The sequence below is a fragment of the Vanessa cardui genome, chromosome 27 (genome assembly GCF_905220365.1).
Source record: "Vanessa cardui chromosome 27, ilVanCard2.1, whole genome shotgun sequence".
Lineage (NCBI taxonomy): Eukaryota > Metazoa > Arthropoda > Insecta > Lepidoptera > Nymphalidae > Vanessa > Vanessa cardui.
Window position 1 is genome coordinate 2,320,147 of NC_061149.1, and position 16,407 is coordinate 2,336,553.

Here is a 16,407-nt window from a genome sequence, read left to right on the forward strand (position 1 = left end):
CTATAACTTTTGTCACGGTGACTGTTTCGTCGTCGCTCTTGGCAAATCCGTGAATATGTACAGATGCAGACACAAATGTCACCCAATTGTCACGTCGTAAAGTGCGCGCACCTCCATACATATTCATGGACTCGACGATCTCGACGAAACGGTCACCGTGACAAAAATTACCAGTGCGCGTTAGTTCTTAAATTACAGATGTAATAATCTGTTGTGTGTTTCTGTGATTGATTGCCTAATACCAGTGTAGACAACCAATCAGAGAACGTAACGACAAATAATTAACATTGAAAGTTAATTGACGCGATGTCATTGGTCGAAATTTTGTATACTCTATAGTAAAAGTAAAGTGAATTAACAGCCTGTAAATTTATTACTGCTGGGATAAGGCCTACTCTTCCATTAAGGCGAGGGTTTGGAACATATTCTACCACGCTGTTCCAATGCGGGTTGGAATGCACATCTGGCAGAATTTCGATGAAATTAAACACATGCAGGTTTCCTCACGATGTTTTCCTTCACCGCCGAGCACGAGATGAATTATAAACACAAATTAAGCACATATATATAATGTATAGTGGTGCTTGCCTTGGTTTGAACCCGCAATCAGCGGTAAAGATGGATCCGTTCTAACCAGTGGGCCATCTTAGCTCTTACTCTATAGTATTGTTTATGAATTCTTGAATAAATTGCATTTTGATAATTCGAAATTGTTATCGTAAGTTTTGAAGTATATAAAAAAATATAAATGGAAATGTAATTAGTTTTGTGGAACACCGTATCGACAGTACACCAATTAACTCGCCTTTATAATTGCTATTTAATAGAATAAATATTGGGATGAATAATAAAAAAATCATTATTTAAACATATTTTATTATAAAAACGATTATAACACTATGGTTGATTAAAAAGATGGTAACACTTTTAATACAGATAAATAATATATCTTTTTCTTAATATGTCAAAAAGCCAAGTAATATTTTTGTGCTCTTAGAAAATTATTTATACATGGAATATTTTATATCATCATATTTAATTAAAGGTAAAAATAAATAAATTATTATGATACAGATTAAAAAATTAACTGTCATCGGTATTGCCAGTTACAAAAAATATAAAAATCTTCTTAAGAGTATGTTCTTATTTAATAATGCCTCGGTCTTTTCTAGTTCATAATCCAATCCCTTAGGAACCCCTCTTTTATATCAGTATCCCCCCTACTTGTAAACAATAAACTCGCTCTTTAGCTCGTCTTCGCCTTCCTCCTTGCATTTGACATTTGCTTCGAAGTCGCACTGTTGAGATAAATCGTTGAAGTACAAACCGTCTGAACAGTATACTGACTGTGGCACGCCATTTATACAGCGCCAGTACCGCTGGCAGTCACCTCTGTGAAAAGAAAACATTATTTAAAATTGGCACGTACTTTGCATCCAAGGTACGTTGCTACGTGTTGTATCATTGTGCCCAGAACATATAGATGGCGTGTATTTTATGTAATTTGTACATGTCTTTAAATGTTCAACATGTGTTTATACTTTATTACATAACTAGTTGTTGCCCGCAGCTTCGCTCGCGTTTCAGGGATTGGTTGTCATGTGTTAGGCAAAAAAGGAACGAGGAAAGAGTTCAAGTTTTGCTTCATACCAAATTTTATCAAATTCGGTTCAGTGGTTTGGTATTGAAAGAGCGACAGACATAATATAGAGTTACTTTCACATTTATAATATTGGTATGTATTATGAATATTATTCATTAAACTGTAGGGGAACAGCGTGGACATAAAATTCCAACCCTCTGCTGTTTATTACTCTATATCTCAACCAACCCAGTACGGTTAAAATGTACTGACGACAACTCCAACCCTTCTCTTTGAAAGGGAATATATGTCCATGAAATGATTTATCTTTCGGCCGTTTTTCCAGATCGATTCAACTTTCATCATAATAAACTCCAAGTCTATTGATTGAAACGGCATCATTGCCAAGCAATAAGACATTTTTGAGCCATTAGCCAAACTACATTGAAGCTTTAAAATAGTGGCGGAAAACTCCAAGCGTTCTCTATGATATCATTTGATATACATTGTTACGATTCTCGTATCTCGAGAGCCGAGATTGCCCAGTGGTTGCAACGCGTGCATCTTAACCGATGATTGCGAGTTAAAACCCAGGCAAGCACCACTGAATATTCATGTGCTTAATTCGTGTTTATAATTCATCTCGTGCTCGGCGAACGAAAACATCGTAAGGAAACCTGCATGTCTCTAATTTCATAGAAATTCTGCCACATGTGTATTCCACCAATCCGCATTGGAACAACGCAGTGGCACAGCTGTGGGAAATTTACAGGCTTTGTTGTTGTTGATAATCAACTTACTTGTAAGGAACAAGTCTTGCTGCGGAATCAGCTCGGTGACAGTTCAATATGCTGTTGAAATTCGTCATTTTCTCAGACGTTTCGATGCTCAAAGGCCTCACACTGTTGACGACAGTCTCTGCTGTTAAGCTATTAACAGAGCCTGAAAAAGAAATTCACATTATTTTTTATCAAAACTGTACCTTAACCGGATTTGTTCTCAGGAGTTAAAACATGGAGATAAAATCTGTACGTATGCATTAGTTGACATTGCTAGCGCGGTGGAAGGAATTTTAAGCCTCATCCTCAAGAGGTTAAGAGAGGAACTATCAATCATTCAATATCTAAACTTAACTTTATTAAGTATTGTCTTATGTAAGTTTCTTTGGTTTTTTAAAGTCCTACGGCTGTAGAAAACGTCACTTCACCATCACATGGCCTATTTGCCCGTGAACCTAAATCGATCATAATTTAAAAAAAAAAGTTGGAAAATTGTGAACCTTCGTAAGATTTGTCCATTAGCCAATCAAACTCCTCCTCTCCAGATCCCTCGATGTCATCTTCCTCTGGTCGCGTGCGGAGATTGCACTTTGTATTCCGAGGCCAGTTACAAGTCTGGAGAATAATAATTCAACAATAATAAATTACTAGCAATTAATTTTAAACATGTCATATGATATGATATAAAGAAACAAATGCTTATCCAAAGATTAGAATTCTAAAAAAACAATAAGCTATATGACAATTAAAGTCAGCTCAATGATGACAGTGAAAATAGCCCGATGATATATATCCTTGACGTTTCTCAATAAACAGGCTATTAAACTAATATTGTCTTAAATAGGCCTAATAGTGCCAGACATTAGCGCGTTTGACCAAAATCTTCAGCTTTGCAAAGCTTAAGTTTCTTTATAATTTAAACTTAAGTAAAATGTAATTTGTCTAACTGGCCGTAGCAACATATCTATTTTCTTAATCATATCGCCTACTTAGAAGTGCACTAACTATATTTATTTATTATAGCTATGATGATTTATGTTGTAGATTCTAAAGAAATTATTAAATAAGTAAGTGTAGATTTAATCGAAAATTTAAAACTTGAGATCACTTACTTGTAAAACGAAGTCAAAGATAAGCCCACCGCTGCAGGTAAATTCAACTTCTTCACCATGTGCGCACATGAAGAATTTGGAACAATCCGTAAAGTGTGGAAGCAGCAGGAATATCTGGAAATAAATGCAGAACAAATTCAGACATGTACAGAAATCGTCAAATCCTAAAATCATGGTCAAAAACCTCTTTGCACTATATCAGTGTTATTACATAGTTGAAAATTTACAACTGTTTCCGAAATAAACACCTCGGATCTGAGAACGTAACTCAACACAATATTTTATTTCAAATAAAGGCCAGATAGTCCATTGGTTTATAGCACTTGAATTTAGTAAAAGAATATTTTTTTTTATTTTTTTTTTTTTATTTATTTATTAGGGAAACATACAGCATATCGTATATTACAACTTAATATAATAATCATATTTTAACACTTATGCCAGTTAAGTTTCCACTACTGTTTTAACAGGGAAGTGGACTAATTTTGATGTTACATAAAATATAACTATTTATGACAAAGAAAAATTTTAACGTGATGAAATATGGTTATGGTTAATTACTAATAAGTATTTTTCACAAGATTATATAATTTACTTAAACTATTTTTAAACAGATCAATATGGTTGTATTTTCTATTATGACTATTACAAGATCTTAGGATAAAAGAATTTTTGAAATAATTAGTTTTACAAATAGGTATTGAAAAAGTATCCTGAGAGCGAGCGTTAAAACGAGGACATTTAAATAAAATCTTACTGAGCAGATATGGAGAATCAATTAAATTATTTAATATTTTGTAAAGAAATATTTGGTCTCTTTGTTCTCTACGTTCTTCAAGTGGCAAAAAGACAGAGTCAGGAAAAGTAAATTTGTATCGCAACCTCCTGATAAATTTGTTTTGTGTATTTTCAATTAAGTTGACGTATTTTGCATATTGTGGATTCCAAACAGTTGACGCATACTCTAAATGTGATCTAACGAAAGCATTGTACAAAATTACAAAGGTTTGAATATTTTTAAAATCTGCCCCTTGCCGAAAGATAAATCCGAGCATTTTATACGACTTCATCACTATTTTCTCAATATGCTTATCGAATATGAGTTTGTTGTCTATTTGTACCCCAAGGTCTCTCACCTCGGTTACCCTTTTTAATTTAGTATTAAATATGGAGTAGTCAAAAATTATTTGTTCTTTTTTTCTCGAAAATGTAATTACACAACACTTATCAACATTAAGCTGCAAATTATTAGCAATGCAATATTGTCCTAATTTATTTAAATCCTCTTGTAAATGAAAACAGTCTTGATTATTTTTTATTATCTTAAAAATTTTAGTGTCATCAGCGTATAATAAAACTTGAGAATTTTTGAAACAATTAGTTACGTCATTAATAAAAATGTTAAAAAGTAAAGGGCCAAGGTGAGAACCTTGCGGTACACCCGATGTTACAGGAATAAAACTAGACGTATATCCTTTAATAGCAACGGCTTGAGATCTTTCGCGGAGATAAGATGTAAGCCAACGTAGAAGGTCACCATGTATACCGATGTTGTTAAGTTTTTGTAATAACAAGTTGTGCGATATCTTATCAAATGCTTTCGAGTAATCAGTGTATACGACATCAACCTGGAAGCCAGCTTCCATAGCACTCAATACTGTATGCAAGAACTCACACAGATTGGACTCAGTGGATCGCTTATTAATAAAACCATGTTGGTTACAGGTAAGTAGGGGCCTTAATAATGGAAATATCGTATCATAGACAATCTTTTCAAAAAGTTTTGGAATAACTGACAATTTAGAAATACCGCGATAGTTTTTTATATCGTTTTTATTTCCAGACTTATAAATCGGCGTAATTAAAGATTTTTTCCAAATAGTTGGTAATAATCCAGTGTCCAAAGATTTTTTGAAAAGCATGGTTAAAGGCACACATAACACTTTACTGCAGTTTTTTAAGAAAATGGGATGTATTCCATCTGGACCATAACCCTTGGATGTGTCTATGTTCGATAAATATCGTTCTACTTTTTTGTCAACAATCTCAATGGAGCTGATAATAGTCTGATTTGCGCTAGTAGTATAGTGATCCATTGCTTGATTTCCACTATTATCTTCAAAAACTGAATGAAAATAAGAATTAAACATATTTGCTATATCGTGTCCATTGGATCCAACTTGACAGTTAAAATACATTACATTAGGTACAGATGTATGATCTTTTTTAGTCTTTATATAGGACCAAAACTGTTTTGAGCTAAAACGAATATTATTCTCTGCTCGTTCCAAAAACTCATTATAACACGTTCCTTCTAAGTTTTTTGATTGTAGTCTCAATTCAGAGAACTTGTTATAATCGCTTTGTTGGCCATAAATTTTCCATTTTTTGTGGAATTTTAATTTTTTATTAATTAATTTTATCAAGGGTCGCGTAAACCAGCGTGGATATTTGTTGCTCTCATTTATACACTTAGACGGGACAAATGTCTCTATAATGTGATTTACGATGAGATAGAACGTATCAACTGCCTGACTAACATCTTTGTTTTTAAATTCGTGTTGCCAGTTAACTTTTGCTAATTCAGAATTAATTTTATCATAATCAGCGCTGTGAAAGCGACGTACAACTCGAATAGCTGGATTTAAATTTCGCTCAATGGTATTCATATCAACTTCAATACAAAGGGAAGGATGATGTTCATCTTCAGGTTCTGATAAAGGGTCCACACGAGATATGTTACAATTCAGATTGGAAAGTACTAAGTCTAAGAGCCTGTTATTTAAGTTAAGAATATAATTTAATTGTTTTAATCCAGTAAAATTCATAAAAACAAATATGTTATGTACAAGGAGACATTCCGAGGGATTTAAAATATAAATTGAATTATTATTATTTAATGACCAAACAGCATCTCGTATATTAAAATCGCCTGTAATAATTATATCATCTTGTGAATTTTCTATAATCAAATCAGATATAAATTCAAAAAAATTAAGCTGTGAATCCATTTGAGAAATGTTCTGTGGAAAGTAACAACAAAAAAGATGCAAAATTTTCCTAATAATACCGTGTTTAGTTATAATTTTTATATAAGTGACTTCAGCACTAGAAAAATTAGGCAACTGAACATTTCTCACATCAACATCAATTTCGCGACGGACCGCTATCAGAGTACCACCTCCCTTTGTCATTTCTAACTGCTCGTAATCTCGGTCGTTACGATAAACATTATATCGAGCATCAAATAATTCACTGTCAAAGATTCCAGGTAAAAGCCAAGTTTCTGTTAGGCATATAATGTCATAATCGCAATTAAGCACATTTTTATAAAATTGATTAGTTTTAGTCCGTAAACCTCGGACGTTTTGATAAAAAATATTTAAGAACATGTTGAATACTTAAAACACAAATAATAATTGTATATATTACATATCTGTAATAAAAATTCCTTCATAGTTTCTATTTCTAATAAGTCATAAATAAATGATTCCCGCAATGAACGCTGCTCAGATAAAACGAATAAAATCATAAAAGAAAATACAACACTAACAATAAAATAATAACTAAAAAAGTCATGAAAATGGACATTAACTAAAAAGTAAAGTTTTGAAAAAATACTAACAAAATAAAATTAGACACTTGAAACTTATGTTTTAAATAAAACAATTTTGCACTTATACGATTTTTTTTAAACAATCTTGAGAAGTGATGTGTAGGACAGGCGAGCTTTCTGTGCGTGTTAACCATAATCGTGCAGTTACGTACCCAACAAAACAAATAACCCTTCTCCCTCGACTTTCGCTTTGCCTCATTGAATAAACTTTTATTGCGAGTAGAAAGGTGATCATTAACGTAAATTTGATTTTGCATTCCTGAGAATCCTATATCGCAAGCTCTTATAGTTTTTAATTTTCGAAGCGATGACAAAAAATCGTCTTTTTTGTAACGAGCTTGCATTTTTAAAATAATTGGTTTAGGCCTGATGTCATTGGAATCATTCTTAGTCGCTACTCTTGTGATAAAGTCAATGTCAGTAAGCGGGTCCAAAGGGAAATTGCACTTATCAGCGAGCACCTTTATTAACTGTATAAGGTTTTCGCCTTTCTTTTGGGGAACTCCACTAATTTGGATATTTGAACGTCGAACCCATTGTTCATTCTTGTAATGGCTATCTTTTAAATCTTTCATAGAATTCTTTAGCTCATTTAACTCCAATTCGATGTTATGTATTTTTGTAACTTCCTTGTCAAAATTATTAACTTGATCCATGACCATATCAATTGATGATTCAACGAGCTTAATTTTTTTTGTCCATTCGTTTACAGTTTCGGTAACTTTTTTAAACTCATTGGTTATGAAACTTTTAAATGATTCAATAGATGAATTTAAATGAGTGAAACGTTCATCAAAGTGGTCTATTATAGATTTAGTATTCAAGTTCAAATAGGGCTGTGCAAGATCTAAATTGGTTTCGTTGGCGACATTAGGTGTAATGGGACTTATATTATTATTTTTTTTGGTCTGTTTACAACTTGGACATTTCCATTTAGCTTTATTCATTGGTAGAATCTTTTTAAAGTCCGCAAGCGAAATTCCCACGCAGCCATGATGATATATATTTAAGCAAGCAGTACATTTAATAGATTCTTCAACTTTCAATAAGCATGAGCAATGTTTACACTCCATTCTATTCAATTTTAAATAAATGTAGGTAAGCTTTAATAAGTTAACACAGCGTATTCAATTTACCTTGTTCTTCGATAAAAGCTCGCGCCCAAAAAGTCGTAAGCGCCGCGTATATCGCGTACTTACGCGTTCTCTTCAAATAGTATGCACTTCAATGTAATTACTGTGATTGTTTTAGTATTTTAAATATTTTTTATTATACTGTGTCTTTGTATATTATTAAAAACAAGCACAATTATACTCTAATACTTATTAAACAACATGAAATAAAAAAGTCACTTCCAATAACACTTTTATAAGGAATTAGGGATTATTTTATATAGCACAAACGATATAGCACCGTACGTGGATTGTGCGTTAATGTTTTCGTAAATTTCGACTTGAGTATATCAAAATTAATACTATGATCCAAATATTGTGGAGTATCCGGTATTATACTTATAAGCTAAATACGTATATTGGATATAATCTTATATAGGATCTTAGACAATCATTACATTTAAGTTTTAAGTGGGCATATCCCGAACTGTCTGAATCCGAGCTGCAAGTCAATGTTTGGAATCCACTTAAAGGCTCATAATACTCACGCATCATACTATAAAATCTGCAAAAATTTCGCTACTTCTACTAATTTCCTAAAAGACGATAGGAGAAGATATTTTCTCTTATCACTTCTCTGTGAAGCTTAATTAGGTGATTGTCTAGACCAGCGGTCGGCAACACGCTTATAAGGTAAACTTCATGACTGCGGCCCGCCTATAGTTTATTTTGCCACCTCGTGGCCCTTGCCTTCCAGAAGGTTGCCGACCACTGGCTAGACCATCAAAAATAAGGCGGTCGTTATTATTGGCCAACATAAAAAAGTCCTTGTTTTTTATATTGAAATATCATTTTTGGAAATAACATGTAGGAAGTTATAGAAAAAAGGCATTTCAGGTGTGACCATAAAACTGACTACAAAGACCTTCATAAACACCAAACTTGAACACTTACTTGTCCTCGGGGATCGCATTCTAGAGTATTCGGGTCAACGCCTTCTAAATTCCCGTTGGCGGCGACAAACAGCGCGAAGACGAACGGTAGGATTATTACTGAAAAGAAAATAATCATTAATTACACCAAAAAGTTCATGGCAATAAAACCTCTTTGTAAAAAAAATATTGTTTCATCCTCATATAATTTTTTAACTGGTCCCAGTCTGGGTACCATCCACTAATTACACTGCCACCAAACAACATTACTTAGTACTGTTGGGTTCTGATTTCAAGGGTGAATAAGCCAGTTTTACTACAGGACCTGTCTAGACGAGAATACACAAAGCCCTATCAAGTCCCAAGACTTATATTCTAAGGAACATATATTGAAACTGCATGTGTCCACTGAAAATGTACATGTGCGTGTGTTCGAATGTTTTTTTTTTTTTTTTTAATAAAGCAACAAATAAAAATAATAAAATAATACATCGGACATGTGAACTTTATTTTCTGTTCTTCTAATTCTTTAGGGTTCTTGGAGTCACTAGCCCCGTTTCCGAACCTACATCTACAGGCTGTTAATTTTATTTTTAAATGGTATCCTCATCAAAACTTACGATAGGTGATGAGTATTATACGGTTAAACTCCAAAGACCTGCCGACGGTATATTTCCAATCAAATTGCGTATTAAATAGGATTATCCGCATTCGATTTTTTATCTGTATTTATGCAAAGAAACACCGACTTTCGGCTTCATATCTCGCCATCTAAATATTACAATCGATCAACACTTATCTGTAATCGATTCACTGAAGACATTGCAATTATTTACTAATTATTCTTTTTCACTATCTTTTCTTAGTACTTAACAGATAAATACTTGGTTTTACACGTGCAATACATTTTGCATTAGTTTTTGATTAACATAATTATGTATATGTATGTATAATACAACACCAATCCACTTAATTAATATTCAACTTTATTGTACTTCCAAAGTTTGGACAGGCATTTCGCAGTTATTAAAACCGCCATGTTTTCACGAATCCATAACAAATATCACAAATTAAGTTTTTTTTGGAATAGCTGACAAACTGGCCAAAGGCTCAACTGATAGAAAGTGACAACCACTGCACATGGATATATGCAACACTTTAAAAAAGGCCTTTAAAAAAGGCTCTTTTGTTAGAACGCTCCCAAGTGGTTTCGGTACGATAAAACCAATGGGGAAAGTTGTTTCCACAGAGTGAATGTGTTCATTATATTTCGTACAACTACATCATCGGATTATTTTGATCATAATTAGGAATTCAGATCAAATCCCTCCTTAAACTCATGGTACCTTTCGGTATTCGGAGTGATCATGAAAGTTCGAATCTTTGGAGACGCACTTCGTATTTCCGAGGGCTCTTTTCCGAGTGTTATCTTTACTCCTACAAATTTCTTTGCCCTGTCCCGATCTGTGACCACTCTCCCCTATTGGAACTGTACGACAAACCAGAGTACTTCGAACTACTGCGTTCGAACAGTTTTATTCACTCTAAAGTTCTTTGTCACGTAGACTTCAGAACAGTTGGTGCTTCCACCGTTTCAAATCTGTAATTCTGCTAATAGCCTGTTCCAAAATTTAGCTTTTCTGTATGGCTCTGTGCCCGCTTGAGCAACAAGTTCTACCGTCAAACAACAAAACTCAGTATTCTTGTGTTCAAATTTAATCGGTAAGAGAGCCATTGTCCTGTTAGTTCCTGAAATGTTCCATGAAATCTTATAAATTATGCCAGTTAGATATACCTAATACGTTGTTTTTAATCAATCTGACTAATTTCCCTTTGGAAATTAGTCAGAGTCACACCTGTTGTTCACAGGTCTTTACCTGTTATTTGTTATCTATCTTTGTAATCCTTTGGAGTATCTTATTATTATTTGTCAGAATTCAGGAGTCTGATATTTGCGAGTTTCTAAATCCGAGCAGCGTCAAAATCAAAATGTCAGGCCTACAATTTTTTTTGATTTTTTTTTTTAATGCTACTTATCTTCCTGGTACGTTTTTTTGTAAAATAAGGATGGCTACATGGACCACTAGATGGTAAGTGGTCCCATACGCCCGTAGATATTGACACAGTAAGATACCATACCTTAAGAACTAAGATGATACGTCCCTTGTGCACCGTAAAACCGTAACACATTAATACTAAGTATTGCTGTTAAGCGGTAGAATATCTGATGATTGGATAACCTACCCAGACGGACTTAGTAACGTGTGATTCCTATGAAATTTAACACCATCATCATCACATAGTATAAAACGAAGTAGCTTACCGCTGGCTGTCCCTATATATGCTTAGATCTTTAAAATTACGCAACGGATTTTGATGTGGTATTTTTTAATAGATAGAGTGATTCGAGAGGAAGGTTTTTGTATATAATAAATTTACAATATATTGAAGAAACAAGAAAAATTTAGTATATTTAGTATCAGCATTGCACTCGTGCGAAGGCAAGGGCGGATCGCCTGTTGCTTATATATTTCCTTTGTGCTTGTTGAAAGCGAAACACCGTTAAACGAATGTCGCGATAAAATCAATACTAATTAATCGAAAACTAAATAAGACTCGTCCGATAAATAACAAAAAAAATTACAATCAAATAACGATCGATCGATACCGATTTTGATAACGATTAAATTGTTATCGATTCAAAAGTAAGTTCACGGATTCGATATTCAAAAAAAACACATGTAGTAAGCGGGAAAATAATGTAAAATTCGTAATTTCAATGTAATTACCAGTAAATAAAATGATAATATCGATTTCATTGAAAATATATTGCATTACATATGTTTTTATTTGTATCTTATATGTAAAAACGGTTGTTAATGTTTCTTTCTACATATTATAAAACTAAGTCCCCTCGCCGCGTTTGTCTGTCTGTATGTTCGTAATAAACTCCAAAACTACTGAACGGATTTTCCTGCGGTTTTCACTAATAGATAGAGTGATTCATGAGGAAGGTTTAGGTATGTGATTTTAGGTTTTTGTGTAAATAAGTTGAAATAGAACGACAATTAATAAACAAGGAGTTTTTATCGAAAAGGCTGTATAGCCCTTTGAGATATAATAAAAAAAGATAAAAACATATAAAAAACTTTTGTCCACACGTGCGAAGCCGGGGTGGGCCGCTAGTTAAACCTGAATAACATTTTATGTATGAGTAGTTGTCGCTTGAGAGTACACTCGCGTTTTAGAGGTTGTTTAACAGGTTTTAGGTCTAAAAGGGTCATTTTTCCTTCCTCAAAGTTTACACGTGCAAATCAAATTTCATCAAAAGCGGTTCAGTGGTTTCATAGCATCATATAGACGTAGTTACTTTCGAATTTATTATATCACTATAAATTCTCTCATAGCTTGGATTAGGTATTTCTCTTATTGAGATGTTTTAGAGCACAATTTACCACGTTGCTTTGGATTGGTCAGATTTCCAGGGAATTGTTTTCTCAACGATTTTTTCAACGAGCACGAAATGATGAATCATAAATTATACAAGATACAGACGATAAAAAAGCATGGAAATAATACCTGTTTACTTACAGTCAGGATAAATGACATAAATATACAATTGTATTTAAATTTAAAAAAAGTAATTACTGAGTTTTTTGCCGGTTCTTTTCGGTAGAATCTACTTTCCGAAACGGTGGTAGCTTCACTTAATATAGTTGTTAAATGTTGATTTGTCAAATGTTGATTCATAATTCAAAAAAGCCCACTTGAATAAAGTATATTTTGATTTGATATTGGTTAAGCACGTGACAGTTCAGCGGTGATTGGGGGTTGAACCCATAATTGGTCACGTGATTTTGGGCCACATGGTATTGATGCTGTAAGTGTCATCTTAACGTCACCCATACCAATCTGGGTAACTAAGATGTTATCACCCTTGTGTAAATAACGTGGCTCGTCCTTCAAAATGGAACACAACAATAATTTGTTGGTAGTCAAATAACTGATGATTAGGTGGTACCTACAAAGACGGGTTTGCACAGAGCTCTACCATCAAAGTTATTTTGTTATATATTAGATAATATGATTAAAATAAGAAACTATCACCATTACGAAAAAAAACTAAACTAGAGATTATCAGTAACTAGCGACGCTCTCCGTCTTCGCACGGTTGCAATGCTGATACTAAATATACTAAAGAAATTTTCTTTTATTTACTATATTGTGCACGTATTATATACAAAAACCTTTCTCTTTAATCACTCTATCTATAAAAAAACCGCATCAAAATCCGTTGCGTAATTTTATAGATCTAAGCATACATGACAGGCGGTAAGCGACTTTGTTTTATAATATGTGATGATTATGGTGTTAAATTTAATAGCAATCACAAGTTGCTTTGTGTAAGTCCGTCTGGGTAGGTTATCCACTCATCAGATATTCTACCGCTAAACAGCAATACCTAGTATTAATGTGTTACGGTTTTATGTAATGATAATTATGTGAATATTCTGAGTATTCATTATAATTTAAGATTATGAAGAATTCGAGAATATTTTAAGCTTCAATAAAACAAAGATAAATGAGAATGTTTTTAAGTTTCAACGATAATGAAACAGAGATAAATAGTTTAATCATGCTAAACACAGCTAATGAATTTATTAGCGCAGATAAAATTCTGGAAGGGATTTAGGTACTTTAAATAAATCATTATTAAAAGGAAGTTTCCTAGAAAGTGGCATCGATAACTAAAAGCTGTGTGGAAACCGGCTATCATATGTAAAAAAGCTACCATGTGAAGCTACCACCGGTTCGGAAAGTAGCAAGAAGAACTGGCAAGAAACTTAGTAGTTACTCTTTTTCAACATATAAAAATATAGTCTATATATATATATATATATATATATATATATATATATAGACTACTTCTACTTAGTAACTACTAAGTTTCTTGCCAGTTCTTCTTGCTACTTTCCGAACCGGTGGTAGCTTCACTTGATATAGCTGTTAAATGAACATTCGAAAGTATTTGTAAAAGCCTACTTGAATAAAATATATTTTGATCGATTAATTGATAGGTATATTATGTAGAAGAATCAGAATCATGTTTTGAGGAAGGACATGAGCATGGATGTGGATATAGAGGTGGGGGACTACCAAAGAGACCATGGATGGATTGTGTGAAAGATGATATGACTGCAAATGTCACTTGTGGGACGACGTCACACAGAGAAGTATGGAATAAGGTGACATGTGCCGACCTCAAATGAAATTAAGATAAGAGCAGGATGGTGATCGTAAAAACTTCATAAATTTACTAATAAACTAATTTCAACGATACATGTATGTCATATGCCATAAAATTATTGAAAGACAACATATACCAGATGAAAGGAGACTGACTGCCTCGACCACAGATCCCGAGGTTCTAAGTTCAAACAGGTCGATAAAAAGTTATCGTTGTCTATGTGTAAATCAAATTGTCTATGAAAAGAGTACGGAAGAATACTATTTATGTCGGAATACTGTAGTAATGATCAGTATACAGTAAAATAGTCTAAGAACTTAAGTGATGATTAAATAATAAAATGAGACGTTAACTATAATGATCATAAAATATATGTTAATACGTATCAAAATGGCGTCTCACCGTGACATACAACATTTCTCTATTTAGATACGAATATAATTGCTTGCACTGCTTGATATAACAGACTAAATAATATTTTTGCTAATAATGTATAGTATACTAAGAGTTAGTCTAACTTTCCGAACGTCATATGTCAAGCTGTCAGATTGACTAAAAATGGTTTAATTTTGGCGGGATACAACGCGCCTGTCGCGCACGTGTACTTTTTTTTAAAATAACATTCGCAATTCAGAAATTTTAATGAGTATTTTAGTATTGATCTGTTTATTTTTCTAATAAATTTATTCCAACAATAACGACAAGCTGTAGATTACCCATTGCTGGGCTAAGGCCTCCTAACATATTCCACTACGCTGTTCCAATGCGGCAGATTTTTTATGAAATATATGAATATGTGGCAGAATTTGATGTTTTCCTTGCCATGTTTTTACAACCGAGCACGAGATGAATTATAAACACACATTAAGAACATGTAAGCACGCACAATTAGTGGTGCTTGCCTGGGTTTGAACCCGCAATCATCAGTTGAGATGAAATTTATTAAGACTAACTTTAATACAAAAAAAAAAAACATAATTTTAGGAAGAATAAAAAGAATTATCTCTCTTGCAGCCTTATCATGAATCAAAATCTTTTTTTTTATCGATTTACAATGACGAGACACAATGAAATCTTGATATAGATAACGATCAAAACTGATTTAACACAATGTGAAAAACACATGTATTTATATTATCTTTAAATGCGTTTTCTGTAATGAAGGCGGTATTGTTTGAAGAATATTTTTTATTAATGCTAATTATAGTTTACATATGTTTTTTATACGTCATTTTACGAAGTTAATTTCATTATTAAGTTACGTTACTGTTTCTGAATTAAGAAGAACCATCAAGATTTATCACTCGTTTAACAATAAAAAAAATATGTACATTTTATAATATAATATATGTATATATAAATAATTACATACAATTTTATTTATGTATCTTGTACATACATCATTGAATAGAATTTCTCTATGATTACTGTTGTCTCAAGTTATTTTCATTAAAAAAAAACTTTTTTTCAAATTGAAATAAAACTAGTATATTAATATTTCAATGTGTAATAATCGCAAAAATCTAAGACTACATTAACTTTTTTCAAAGTTGTTTTATTTAACTGTAAGTTTAAGCCTGTCAAAAGAAATTCACTTTGGTTGTTTGTATGTATATAAGGCAATTATAATCAAAAGCTAGGTACTATCTACAATTTTGTTTGCTTAGAAAATTAAAAAAATATTCCTAGAATATAATTCACGCGAAGATTAAAATCTTTATTTATTGATGTAAACACTAAACAATAAATTGTTCAAATGATGAATAGATCTAGGTCGATATATTAAAAATTAAGGGTTCTTATTATGCTTTGTTTTGGTATAGGTAGAGCCACCTGGGCAAGTGACCATGTGGGCAAGTGGACAAGTGAGATATATCAACCATTCCTTACGGCGATGCGCAATTAACATTGGCGTATAAGATCCCTTGTGCATAAAGTTACACTGGCTTGCATTCTTCGAGATGGCCCAGTGGTTAGAACGCGTGCATTTTAACCGATGATTGCGGGTTCATGTGCTTAATTTGTC

At 32.8% G+C, this 16,407-nt stretch overlaps 1 protein-coding gene across 1 annotated transcript in view; it reads right to left on the reverse strand.

Moving 5' to 3' along the window:
- Window positions 1-859: 859 nt before the first annotated feature.
- LOC124541125 overlaps window positions 860-16,407 on the reverse strand; it is a 29,747-nt gene continuing 14,199 nt past the window's right edge. The window contains exons 2-6 of the mRNA XM_047118968.1: window positions 9,156-9,253; window positions 3,474-3,587; window positions 2,862-2,976; window positions 2,383-2,524; window positions 860-1,392 (exon numbers count right to left, since the gene is read on the reverse strand). Coding sequence (XP_046974924.1) covers window positions 1,221-1,392; window positions 2,383-2,524; window positions 2,862-2,976; window positions 3,474-3,587; window positions 9,156-9,253 — 641 coding nt within the window. The 3' untranslated portion in view covers window positions 860-1,220. The remainder of the gene's footprint in view (window positions 1,393-2,382; window positions 2,525-2,861; window positions 2,977-3,473; window positions 3,588-9,155; window positions 9,254-16,407) is intronic.